At 36.6% G+C, this 14,004-nt stretch overlaps 1 protein-coding gene across 11 annotated transcripts in view; it reads left to right on the top strand.

Moving 5' to 3' along the window:
• The window catches only part of LOC139453311 (thyroid hormone receptor beta-like), a 348,228-nt gene that overhangs the window by 316,166 nt on the left and 18,058 nt on the right, over nucleotides 1-14,004 (top strand). For all 11 annotated transcript variants that reach the window (XM_071234969.1, XM_071234968.1, XM_071234970.1 and 8 more), the window contains one exon: nucleotides 13,237-13,450. In XM_071234969.1, coding sequence (XP_071091070.1) covers nucleotides 13,237-13,450 — 214 coding nt within the window. The remainder of the gene's footprint in view (nucleotides 1-13,236; nucleotides 13,451-14,004) is intronic.

A 14,004-nucleotide genomic window follows, 5' to 3' on the forward strand; every position in this document is an offset into this window, starting at 1 on the left:
TAAACATTCAAATCTCAATCAAAAGATTATCGTTTGAAGATACCATTAGTTTTAAAAAATGGTCTTTTATGAAATCCTTTCATATTGGGATTACGCTGTAGATTTTTCAGCTTGAAGACAAATGGGGATTTGATTGGTGTCAATGTGTGTACTTAATCCATAATGAATTAGAATTCCTTGGTTGTGAGGATGAGCTGGCCGCCAGGAGATATGTCATTCTTGTAGAAAATAATAACACAATCTCAAGCTGTTGAGGCCAGGATGTATGAAAGTATTAAAATTCCCAGATAGCCCCAAAGGAGTGTGTAACTTTATTAGGAGACGAGGACATTGAGTATGACAGGGTTCTATCCTCTGACCCCGCTTCTTACAAATCTCGAGCCTCTCTGTTTCACTATCTCCCTTCCCCGTCTACCTCACCCACTCCACCCCCTTCTACCACACCCACCCACCTCCTCCTACCTCACCCACCCCACCTCCTCCTCCCCAATATTGCTGTCTGCAGCCTAAATGGTTGTTTGGTTTACAGGACATTTTTGTTTACTAATCAAATTAGTAAAGACAAATATATACACACACAAATTTGTAAGGTTTTTCTAATCATTAGGTATGATTTCATAATGATTGTGGAAGTGTTATTTTTCCTACATTATATCTTTTTATTTTCAATGTATAATAATTTTATCCTAAATATAGAATGTGTTTCCTAAAACGCAATTTAACACAAAGCCCCCATTCTTCAGTCGCCATATTCTGTCTTCGTCTTTGTGAATAAGCTAAATCTTCGTTGTCCTGCCTGCAATGGAGTGAGATTAACCACAGATCAGAGGGAACACTCGATCTCATATATTTTCCTCAACTCACAGTGTAAATCGCTAGCACGTCAGGGAAAGTTATTAATGTTGCCACTTTTTCTTCAAGGGCCTACAAGCGAAGTAATTTTCCTTTTTCTAGTCTAAAAATGAGGATATTGAAGTTCAGGGTTGTGGACGAATTAAACTTGGGGTGTATCAACCAGAGTCGAACTTGGTTAATTTGTCCACATTTTGGACATTGATATATCATCCAAGACCTTATAAGGTTTCCAGATGGATTAAGGATCAAAGGTCAGCATTCCTGGTTACACGAAGAGCAAGGTTGACAGGGAGAGGCCTTTTGTTAAATATTTATGTAGTTGTCTTCATGTAGTATTTGTCATCCATTTTTCTTGATGATAAATTATCAGAAACTATTAATTTCATTGAGTTTGTCGACATATCAATTCAGATATCTTTGTAGTATGTACAGAAAATTAGGTGAAAATAATTTATCAGACTTGAGTTTGAACTGTGTTGGGGTCGATGCCTTGGTAAGTGTTTTTGAACCATTAGTTATTTTTGATATCTTTATGACTTTTTCTGTAAGTCTTTGCAGGTTCCCCATGCTTGTTTAATAACTATCAAAAGATAAGTTCGTCCCAGAACCCATTTCGGTAATTACACAAGCCAGTAAGCGTTGGTAAATTTTCATTGTGTGTGGTCTTTTGCTGGGGACTAGGACAGTTTAGTTCACATAAAAACAGTGTGTCATAATTACACAACTGATAATAGTCTCCCTTACCTCATTAAATTCATGGCAAGATTTTTGTGCAGATATACTGGCACTCTAACAATTCACTTCAACGTCCTATCATATGGGTAAAAAAAATAAATTTTAAAACAGTTGGCATTGTCCCTATTTGATTTTGATGAAAGAATCAGAATTTTCACAATTATTTCTTGTAATGTGTCGTTTCATGGTTATTTGAATTAGTAAAATATAATGAAATCAATCCAGAATTTGATGCTACAGTGATGGAGTGGACAACCTAATCTTGAGAGTGAAAATAGGTCCTTTGATGACCTGTTCAAATGTTCAGACTTCCTTGTCTATAAGGTCAACCTTCCTAGCTCTCAAGAAACAGCTTATTCTACTGCCAAAGTTGCTTTATACAAGTAAGCTTGGTTTTAAAGAAAACACCGAACCCATTCAACACCCTTTCCTAAGTTTAAGAGCTGCAAGATTTTTTCCCATCCCTTTTGTGTAAATATGCTGTGTTTAATCACATTTCCCCCTTCTTTTCATAGGCAGTTGGAAGGCAAACAGTATGGCTAGCTCCAAAGACAGCTGTTATGTGGCGTTGCTTAGTTATTTCTGCAAATATTTTTTGTGGACCTAGTGTTAATTTGAAGGCAAATCTGGTCATACTTTTATGAGGTAGTAGAATTAGGTTAAAAAAAGTACACTTTCCAGTTTTAAGAAAAGAAACCTGGTTTCAGATACAGCGCTCTACAACAAGAGATGAATTGTAAAGATGGTTCACCTGAATTTCAATCAAATATTTGCCAAGAGAATCTACCATTGAGGACATGTGTCTGTATATAACAGTATGTCATTCACATGACTTGGCGATGTTTGTAAAGCACCAGGTTCACAAGCTTAGTTATAGTGAGACGATTGAAGGAATAAATTAATTAGCCGTTTTATTCTGGCGTGTTGTGGGTATGTTTGTGTATTTACCTCTTGAGTGAAGCTGGACACAAAAGCTCAAATCTTGGTCCAACAGATAATTTCTTGTTTTGTGAAACCTTTTGCAATAGTGTTGCCATGACCAGAAAAAGTAAATATGGCTATTGATTTGTGAGCATAATCTCAATGTGCAATGTTTTGTTACCAACAGTCTTCTGCCTTAGGACCAACCTTGTTTTCTATTTACTCTGATCACTAGATGAATAACAATTTAAGATGTTGGAAGTACAAACCTATCAGTTTCAATTAGTAATGTAATTATATAACTAATTTTTATCACTCATAAAAGTGACAAAACTCTGTACATTGTTCTGTCTTAGAACACTACAAACCAACAGGAAAACCCAGCATGTTTAGACTACTTGCTCAAAGTGTTGAAAATATCTGAAACATTTGAAAAGGTCAGCCCTCGCAAAGTCAAGTTTGGTGATTATGAGGTAACAAATATATTTTTGTTCTGACATGGAAAGTACAAAAAGTGTGATTGTAACGATTCAGAACAGAAAATATCACAAGAATGTACAGATTTAGAATCACACAGTACAGACCTCTTTTGGAGGTATTTTCCCATCAAAATTACAAGCAGTCTTGTCGGAAAGCGAGGCTGTTGTCAGTGCAAGCTGCCATTACCATCCACCATTACAATGAACAAATCAAGCTAGAAGTTCTGATCTCTGCGATAACTGAGCTTGCGAGAAGAAGAAAAAGTCTCTCTCAAAATTTCCCTTGTGCACTGAAAGGGGGGTCACAAAAAGATGGCGTCACAGGAACTGTTTTCCCCCCAAGTTCGCTTTGCCAGATGTGGGACTAAAACATTGGGATGGAAACCAAGATGCAGAATAAATACTTTCTGCCAGGATATATAGGGATCTATGTTGGCCCATATGTTTTGTTTGGCGGCCAGTTTGCCTAAACAAAAGAAGGACCTGCAGTAATGCTAACACTGCTAGAAAGAGTCACTGTTTCTTCAGCTCTCTCCGATGTAGAGTTTTTATGTCCAATTATCACGTGATTTCCTTTGTGACATGTGGTACCGAAGTTTTATTTTGGGATGTTGTAAGAGGAACTTTAAAGTGGGTTTAAAGTGAAATTCTGAAAGCACAACACTTAATTTAACATCACTTCGAAATTTAGTCTTGAAGTCAGTTTGATTATTTTTGGAAAAATAATGCCGAAAGGCATTAAGGAATTTGTGTTGGCTCTTAGCAAATGAGTCGCATGTGCCTTGAAGTATTTTCTTTCGATGTGAATATCTCACACTACAAAGTCTTATGAGTTAAGATTACCTGGTTGATAAAGGGTGATTGACCTTCTTTGGGAAGCTGTAAAGACCTTCTATCATTGGGAAGCTGTAAAGACCTTCTATCATAGGAAGCTGTAAAGACCTTCTACCATTGGGAAGCTGTAAAGACCTATCATTGGGAAGCTGTAAAGACCTTCTATCATTGGGAAGCTGTAAAGACCTTCTATCATTGGGAAGCTGTAAAGACCTTCTATCATTGGGAAGCTGTAAAGACCTTCTATCATTGGGAAGCTGTAAGTGTTAAGGTCATGGTATTCAACGAACAAATGGCTGACATCTTTAGAAATATGAGACTTTTTTGGACATTAATAGCATTTTCTTAGTGTTGACAGAGAATATGGAACATTTCTTTATTTATAATACAAAGATCATTATTCTTTTAACAACAAGTCGATAATGCAACAGGAAATTGATGTCTATTATTTGAGATGGTTATTTGCGGCTATAAAACATGCACTATTGTTTCAATATTCCAGCTGTTTTCAAGACCCATCTAGCCAGGGTTTTTTAGTTGAGGATTGTTTCCATTGTCGGTGCAGGAAATGAATGACTTCAGTGTACTTCTGCAGAAGGGGCCAAAAAAACATGGTCTTTTTTGCCCAGATCATATGTAGCTGTCAATCATTCATAGATTTAATTACCAACTTTCAAGTTATCTTAACATGAATGATTGATAATGTCGCAATACTATTTCTATCTGCATTTCACTGTTATCAGGAAAAATGTTATTTTATCATATTAAAGGAAAGGAAAACAAAATAATTTTCAAAATATGTTGATTCGGAACTGACTCCTGTCTCCATTCTTAGCATGCACCAAACCTTTCTACCTGTTTTGTGAATGACGTAAGCTGATTAGAAATATATTGTTGTCAGTTCACCAGCTGTTTGATGCAGAAGTGACAGTTTTGACAATAAGCTGTTTTGGACAGAAGAAGTTTCGATTTGAAGATTGGGCATTTAGACACTGAAGGCAGTATGGTCAACTTGAAATCTATGTCAGCCTCTGTTTTGACTTCACAACTCTACCTCCTTGCAGGATTTACAAAATAGGAACCACGGAAACATGATTAGGAGGCCTTCTAGGGTATTGACGATATGACAAAGGCTTGGTTGGCAACAGAAGTTGCATTGATGAGCTCACTAGGACGTCTTCGGGTAGAGAGCAAAGACACAATGGTAAAAGAGAGCTTAAAACCTTCCACTGGCTGAAGTCATGCTGGGCTGCTCTCGCTAGCAGAATCATTAATGGCAAATTTCGGGCTCGATATGCATGGATGACGCCAAAACAATTGTTTCCACACTGCCAATCAAAACCCTTGCTTGCTGCTTACATATGAATGCTGCTGTTGTAGAAACACAAAGACAAAACTGTGGAGGAATTATATGGAGGAACTTATGCTGGCAATATTCGGCTAAACTCTCTTTATGGTGTTTTCTGATACACTTTTCTCATCCCCTTATTTGCCTGTTTCGGATGAAAGCTACTATCACCCTAAGTGTTTGAAGATCTGGTGGTCATAAACAACACGTGTTTGTTGGAGGGTCTACTACTGTTTATTTAGACCATAGGTCGGATATGTTCAGGACATGTCAATTCTAAACTGAACTAAAACTATCTATGTTTCCTTTAATCAGTGTTGTATTAGTCAGAGGGAGCAATCTGGCGTAACCTACCTCTCATACTTCCTACGCTCTTCAGGATACCCATTGGTTGGCATGGCAATGACTTGGTTTAGTCTGGTCACTGGTTTCTTGATTGTGTGACAAGCTTGTAGTGAATTGAATTGGTGTTAGAAAATGAAAGGAATTTGTTACCCTTAGCCAGAAAGGGAAAACTATTTACTCTCTCCAACAAAGATTGAACAATTATTTATGTATGACCTACTTGGAATTATATGCAATGAAGCTTTTGATGTCATACCTTGAAGGTGCAAATATTCTGTTGGGAACTTAACCATATTCATATTAGAAGCTGCTTTCAATACAACACAATATAGTATTAACCTGAGCAGGCCAAACTACCTAAATGTAATGGTATAACAGCTCTGCTGTGTTGGATACAGAAATAATGCCCTTTCTGTCACACTAACATTAGTATTAAAGTTCTTTCAAGTTGACTTTAAGTTTGTCATCTATTGAAGTTGTAATACTGACATTTGGACTTAGGTTTTCATCTGTATATTTCTATCAAAGTCCTACAGATTAAGTGACTATTCTTTGTTGCAAATCAGAAGAAATATGAAACAAGATATATTAATGTTTTGAATAAAAGATTAAAATATGTCTAAATGCTTCAAATTAGTCATTTGATTTTTTAAGCCAGCTAACTGAATTCCTGTACTTTATTTAAGCCAGCTTACTGAATTCCTGTACTTTATTTAAGCCAGCTAACTGAATTCCTGTACTTTATTTAAGCCAGCTAACTGAATTCCTGTACTTAATTTAAGCCAGCTAACTGAATTCCTGTACTTTATTTAAGCCAGCTAACTGAAATCCTATACCTTATTTAAGCCAGCTTACTGAATTCCTGTACTTTATTTAAGCCAGCTAACTGAATTCCTGTTTGTTTATTTGAGCTAGCTAACTGAATTCCTGTACTTAATTTAAGCCAGCTAACTGAAATCCTATACCTTATGTAAGCCAGCTAACTGAAGTCCTGTACTTTATTTAAGCCAGCTAATTGAATTCCTGTACTTAATTTAAGCTTTGTGCACAGTTGTCTTATGAAATTAATTGCAGCATTTACTACTGCTGTTTTCGTTCTTAAAACAAATTTGATAAAATCAGATGGTAAAATATCACAGTGTACATTTGAGTTTTGTGCATTTTCTTAATTTTTCAAGCGTTGTAGGCGCTCTATAGTTTGCTTTATGGAAGTACAAATTAGCCAAAAGTTCTAATGTATATGGTAAATATTTAAACTCCAAGTTGGTTCATATTGACCCCATCAGGAGACGGGTTGTATGGTATTGTGTATGGGGTCTGACCCGACCTGACCCGACCCCATCGTAACTGACCTATTGCGATCGTTGACAAATTGCCAACCACACTCTATGCCCCGTGGCATTATATTAAAATAGACGACATTACCATCAGGCTACTTTAGTGCACCATGGAATACCTTCCAGCTCAATTGGGGATATTTTCAGGCAATTAAAGGCTGGGATAAAGACACAAATTGACTGGTCCTTCCTGTTGGGAAAAAAATACTTGAAAATTGAGCAAGCTGATGTTCCTAAAAATACAGATGTATGTGTTGTTGTAATAATATTTGACACTGATGAATGAACAGTTCTAAAACAGTTCTAAAACAGTTCCAGGACTTGAACAAGTTCTAAAACGGTTCTAGGACAGTTCTAGGACAGTTCTAAAGTCTCAAAATTTGCTTTGTTGATACTAAGGATAAGATCTTTTGTGCATAATAAATTATCTTATAAACTACATGTATTGAAAATACACCAAAATGTGTTAAAACAAAAAAGGTATAATATGAATATGTAGTGTAATGTTTATAGTTTATATTCTGATATTGATGTAAACCTAGTCAAACAATTGAAGCCCAGTTTGTCCTTATGTTCCACCCTTATGTTCCACCCTATGTGATATGTATATGAGGCTTTGTAATGTTTTACTTAGTAAGAGTTTTGTGTTTGTCTGAGTTGTTGCACGGTGAAGGGTGATAGTAGTTGTTGTCTGAAACAGGGAAATAATCGGATGTGAAAAGTATCTCAGTGAGTTGCCAGATCAAAATAGGAATTTGATTTGGAAGTATGAATACCCATGCTTATGTTCATTATATTTGGGGCGGTCGGGTAGCCTGGTTAAAGCGTTAGCTCGTCACACCTAAGACCCGGGTTCAATTCCCGACATGGGTACAATGTGTGAAGCCCATTTCTGGTGTCCTCCATCATGAAATTGCTGGAATATTGCTAAAGGCGGCATAAAACCACACTCACTCATTCAATATATTCTTTATTCAGAAAGAACTTAGAAGCAATTGAGTTGTTTAACACTGGTCTAGCAAAGTGTTTTAATTACGTGACTTGTCAGTGGAATGTAGCAAAAATGTCTTAAGTGATTCATTTGGAGACGTTTACCACATCAGATCCTGGCATAGCTAAGGGATGCAACTCTTCACAGGAACTTGTGAAACAGGAAACACATATATTGATGTAAAGTTTATCTTTGATAGAAATTAATCACGACTGAATATGAAACAAATTATTATTGAACATGGAAATATTACAATCTTGAATGGTTCACATATCCAGATATTTTGAAAGCTAACATTTACTGCTCAGTTGTCTTGTTTATCGCAAATCTGCAAAATCCATTATATTCTGTGTTAATTCTTGGCAATGTTTCTATAATGAGAATAGTGATAGGTGGGTTATACCTGATTTGGCTTGAAAACCGGGCACATTTTGATGTTGCGTGAGCAAGATAAAAATCTTGCCAAGTTGTACTTCTTAGAGCGGAAAGAGACTTCTCAAAGCCCTGATCGCAACATGGGACGAAGTTTGAAAGACGGGTCACCTGTCTCTGGGTAAATGTCAGCTGAATTTCGTGTAATGTTTATGTACAGGAGAGACGTCTTTGGCAATCCACAGTTGTTCTTTCAAGTCCTAAGCTGGGGCATCGCTAGAATGTTCATGTGAATGTTTACCTTAGAGCGTATTCTCCCCACATTGCGAACATTGCATCAATCCATTTGTAGTCTTTGATGTCGTTGTCTTTGAAGATTGATATGAAGCCATGTGACTCTTAAACCTTGTCTTGGACAGATTTGAGTTTGTATATCATGTACGACTTTTTCAGAGAATTGCCATAAGTTGACCATCGGTTTAAGACTGATTTGTTAGATTATGTCCCCTTGCCGTCTCCTTGGTTACGGATGCGAGTTGGTTCTGGCAAGTTTAAATGTGTTGTGTTACAATTCATTAACATTCCTTGACACCTGAGCAGGTTGTGCTTGTTGGAGTGTAGCCTGCTGAACCATCATCAAACAGGATGGAGATTAAATGCTGAATAATATTCGATTTAAATATATAAAAAACGGAAATATCTTTGATCATATCTTAACCAAGATTTTTTTAAAAATATATCATAAATCCCCCTTTGTTAAATAGAAAGTTGTTCTCAAAATCAGATGTCACTAAAATGTTGACATTAATATAGGATCATTTTGGTATAATATTTTGTGCGCCATATTTTCCAACCTATCAAAAATGCCTGGAATTTTTTTATGAATATGTTCGTAAAATGCTTTATTGTTGCAAGTCAAACAAGCACTACAAGACGTGGGCTGTTTAGAATGCCTTCAGAGGACATGTCATCACCAAGAAATGATAGATTACTCTATTCCACAACTCATTGCTTTCCTGTGTACACAAATATCGATTTCCTAACTTTCATAATTCACGTACTTGCCAAAAGGGGGAAAAATGTTCTGTATGTCATTTTCATGTGTTCATGTTTCTTGCCAAGCCTGGAAGATTATTTCATGTTACATGGTTAAAAGATCAAGTTTTTTGTGTGTGAAAATTGTTGTAAGATGGCTGTGTTGTTCGAACCACATGAAACTGATATCCTTATGAATGTTTGAACCTGAGTTTAGATCTACATGAAGGGATGCTAGTTACTATATACAAGCAAACATTCATAGCAGATGCTTTTTAATCAGTGTAAGGAAATATTTGTAATTTGATAGTGTGGTTGTAATATCCCAACAACCTTCGCTTTGTCATGATGAAAGTTTGTTTTGTAATTAAATATCAAGCAGAAAATATCAGAGTGAATATGATCTATGTTGATTGGATCCTGCTAAGGATGAATTATAGATATGATAATCAGCATCGTGTACTGATCATTTTCTCAAAATGAAATGGTATAATTTATTTAGGCTTCAGTTCATCAAATGCAAGTATTTTTTGTATAGTTTTTAAAAGAGGAATTGGCGGCACGGAAGCTAGTCATATATAGAGGGCCTTGTATGAATGAGAAATGTGGATGCAAAGCGGCTGTGATCAACCTACTCTCAAATTGACTTGCTGAATCGACAGATATCCCTGACTTGGTCTCCACTGCACAGCTAGAAGTTGACGAAGTCATTGAGTGCAACACGCTAACAAACAGTAATATCTAACACATTTAGTCAAGGAGAAACGTCATTGGGCCTTAGTCATCACAGCCATTATTGGCAGCTTTTTTTCCCTTTTTTCGCCCACAGGGTTGGTGAATTTAGGTCAGGGGATGTCTGGGAAAATTTGTCATTTGTAAACATGATGTTGGTTCTATCGATTTTTGTGAGATTCGAGAAGACAGCTAACAACAATTGTTCATCTACAGTGACTGTTTTTTGTGATTTTGAATAAATATTATCTTATGAATTTGTGAAGGTTTCATATCAAATAAACATTCTGTTTTGTAAAATCATGAAATGGTAAAACATGTTGTATATTTTATTAATGGAGTTAAATTTGTAGATTGGGTGTTTGTAAATCAAAGCATTCTGGAATGCAGATTTATTTGCTATTTATGAAATAATGCACTTTGATTGTTAAGAATTGATTATTTTTAGTTTATATGACCAAAACCTTTTTATAATTTATCTCCCATCAATAAAAATGAAGTGGAATGTTCATGTTTTGTTGGCGACAAGGGCATGTAAATAAATGAAAGACGATGGTTATATGGAAAGGAGGCCTGTGCCACTATATGGGAGTAATGTTCCACGCTGTGGTATGTGAGTTGGGTGCTCTAATAGAAACACAAAAACACAGACATATGAGTCATCCAGAGTTTGTTGTGACATTCTGATGGCTATCAACATCATTTAATGTCTCTGTTGTCAAAGTATGTCAGTTCTAGGTCTATTGTTTTGATATGTATGTAATGTGTGGCTAATCAACACACACTCCTAAAAGCAGTCTCGTTTGAAAAACAGTGCTAAATCAACAATTTCAGCCATATTGAAATATATCCTATACGTTTGTTTTAACATCTTAACTTTAATATTTATTCAATTTAAATGAAGATCGGTTCCAATGCCAAGACTTAATGGGAATATGTGATTAGGAAAACTCACATGTACTAACGTAAGGGGTGATTGGGGACATTTGAGGACAATTCATTTTGCTGTTAAATCAGGACATTATATTATTTCGCCCTGTAGAAAATTGGCGCCTTGAATAAACTCAAGCTGCTATCAATGACAAGTACAATAAATCAGCCTGGAACACACATCCATCCATACATCACTTGGCTCAACAACAGCTATACCCGTGGTGATGGAGATATTCACATCCATCTCACTTTGTCACATGCAAGCATATTTTTGTCAGCTTGAAATATTATGAAAATACATGGCAGCATGTCCCGATGTTTTAGACAAACTTGTAATAATTCTCATGGTTAACATGATATACAACAATTGAGTAATTTCATTTTTGATAGAGCTTTCAGAGAGCGAATTAATCCTGTTAGTGGAAGATTAAAGTCATTTCAAAATTTCTCTCGCTTATTTAATCCTTTCATTATTGACAGTATTGTCATTTTGGATCTATTTATACACAAAACCTTTTCCTTTTCTCGTATTGTCGTGTGAACAATAAAAAATACAATGGAATAAGAAAAATGTGTTGAGAACATCACGTCCCTTTGTAGAAATATTACTGTAGCTCATCAAGTCAAGCTAGAAATTCCTCAAGCTGGACACCATTGTTGTGGGCCTTAGCTGCACTGACTGACCCCACATAACTTTCCCATTATGGCCGCTACTAAGTAGCTGCTTTATGGTACTCTCATGTAAACAGATATCCCTATCGCCCTGTTCATTTTGTGCTGAGGGATTTTGTGGTCTGAATAATACTTATTACAGCATGATTTATTCAGCTTGGGAAGCTGTCCAAGAATAGAAGCAAGGAGAGCGTTGCCTGAGCTGCTGATATATCCAAAGATTTTGTGACCAACCCACAGAAAACCCCTTTAAGGGATTCCATTCCCATTTCAATCTTTAACATGCCAGGTTTAAGTCGTTAATTACTTTCCATGCCGGTCATGGCTTGAATAGGCCATGACACATGGTGAATTGGGTCGCGGGGTGATTCGGTACAAATAGTTGTGGCTTTGTCCCCGGTATATGCAGAGAGAGGTAGAGGTGTTGAATTAAGATTGGGAGAGGTCTTTCCCTTCTTGATAGCTTGTCACATGACTGGGATATACAATATTGCAAACTATTTCATTTCATTCAGCTCCAGGGAACACGTTCAACACAGCTCCAAGCACTCTTAGTTTCTGTTCAGCCCTGAACTGGAAATTTCTCACTTGGTTAAGTCTCCACTGTGGAGTCATTATAGAGTAAAGTATGTTGATGTCAGAAAATTGAAAACACACAAACAAGCTGATATGTACTTTGATGAACTTGCAAAGCTGTAATATGAACGCACTGGGGATCTACAAATTGTATTCAGCGTGTTTGTTTCATTGTAGATAAACGTAATACTTTGAGTATCAGAATATAACACATGACCAGTTTGTAATATGGATATGTTTTGATAATTAGTGATGTCATCACTTATTTTAAGGTCTTTGATGATTTAAAAAACACTATTCGAAAGTTGTTAAAATGTTTAAATAGAGAATGTCTCGTACAAACCACAAGGTCCTGGCTGCTGTTTTGTTTTGATGTTGTACAGGGAAGTGTTAGGCACAAAGGTTTTGGGATGGACATTTTGTGACCTTCAACCATACCAAGGTCATCGTGTTAACTGAGGAAATCCAACAAGGATGTTATGACAATGGACGCGTTCTTTGAAATAACTGCTTCTGAAAGATGATAAACTCCATTTAATTGGGGCAAAAAGATTTGCTTGTTTCCTTATTTGATGAATTTTCAATACTGTTTTCAGTCAGTGTTGAAAAGGCAATCATGTTCACAACTATTGATAATTCTTTTTGGACTTTTCCCTATTACTGGTGAGAGTCCTTTACATATTTGTATATGGTGGCTTATGGTTATTGCGTGTTGGTTTCTTTATATCGTTCAATCAATGTCAGTATGAAATGTACATTCCATAACATATTGGTCAAAATATTAACAGGTCTGTGCTTTCTGTATTCAATAGGACTTCAACTGACAGTGTCTTTTAATTGCTTCATGGATTAGTCACATTTTTGGCAGTATAATAAAATGCATGTTTTTGGTTCTGTGAGAAATAGGGACATGATCATTTATGATAAATGATGAAGCTTCTGTCTACAGGTCCGTAATGTATTTCCAGGATGATTTCCTTTCCTCGTCTGAAGATGAAAATTTTGATTTTGGTGATTTGTTCAATAATTCATAGTGTAATATCATATTCAAATGAACTTTTTGTTTTTCAGCTTCGAAGATTCCAACAGTATGGAATCTGTCTCCCATCCGTTCCGGTCCATGGATGCAGTATCCCCGGACGGAATGGGAGGCAACAAAAGCCGGAAAAATAAAGAAGATAAATACTGCGGCGTGTGCGGCGACAGGGCCCTCGGCTACAACTTTGATGCCATCTCCTGCGAGTCTTGTAAGGCTTTCTTCAGGAGAAATGCACCCAAAGGACTTGTAAGTAGCTTTGATATTTGGACAATTAGGGACATAAGCTGATGCAAGAGCATTCAAAATTTGTATGTATAATACAGGTAGTTTTGTGGCCACCTTGTTCACATTGCCTACAGATAAAGGTACTTTTATGGAAGGTTACAGCACAGTTGTACATGTGTCTAACTGTTGGCTTGCTGTGATTTCCAAGTGTGGTTTATACATACTGTTATGTTTTCCACCACAGGGAACAGTGACTTGTATCTGTGACCTGGCCATCTCACTGGACCCACTGCAGACAGCTGCTTGTGTGTTTTGACACAGGCACCGCTCAATTATGGCTGTAATACTGTACAAAACCATCACTCCCTGTTCTTGGATGAAGCTTGTAAATATCCTGTGGGGATCCTGTGGGGATCCTCTGTTAACAGGTGTCCAGTGCTTGGTGTAAGAGCTGATCAATGGGTACCAAGTGGTCAGTCTCTGAGATGTGTCTCATTTGTTTTGTCATGCCCTGATGGTGGATCATTGCTTATGCTGTCAGTCACTGGTTTGTCTGATCCAGACATGATTACTTA

Source organism: Haliotis cracherodii, unplaced genomic scaffold (assembly GCF_022045235.1).
Source record: "Haliotis cracherodii isolate W230 unplaced genomic scaffold, xgHalCrac1.p SCAF_9, whole genome shotgun sequence".
Lineage (NCBI taxonomy): Eukaryota > Metazoa > Mollusca > Gastropoda > Lepetellida > Haliotidae > Haliotis > Haliotis cracherodii.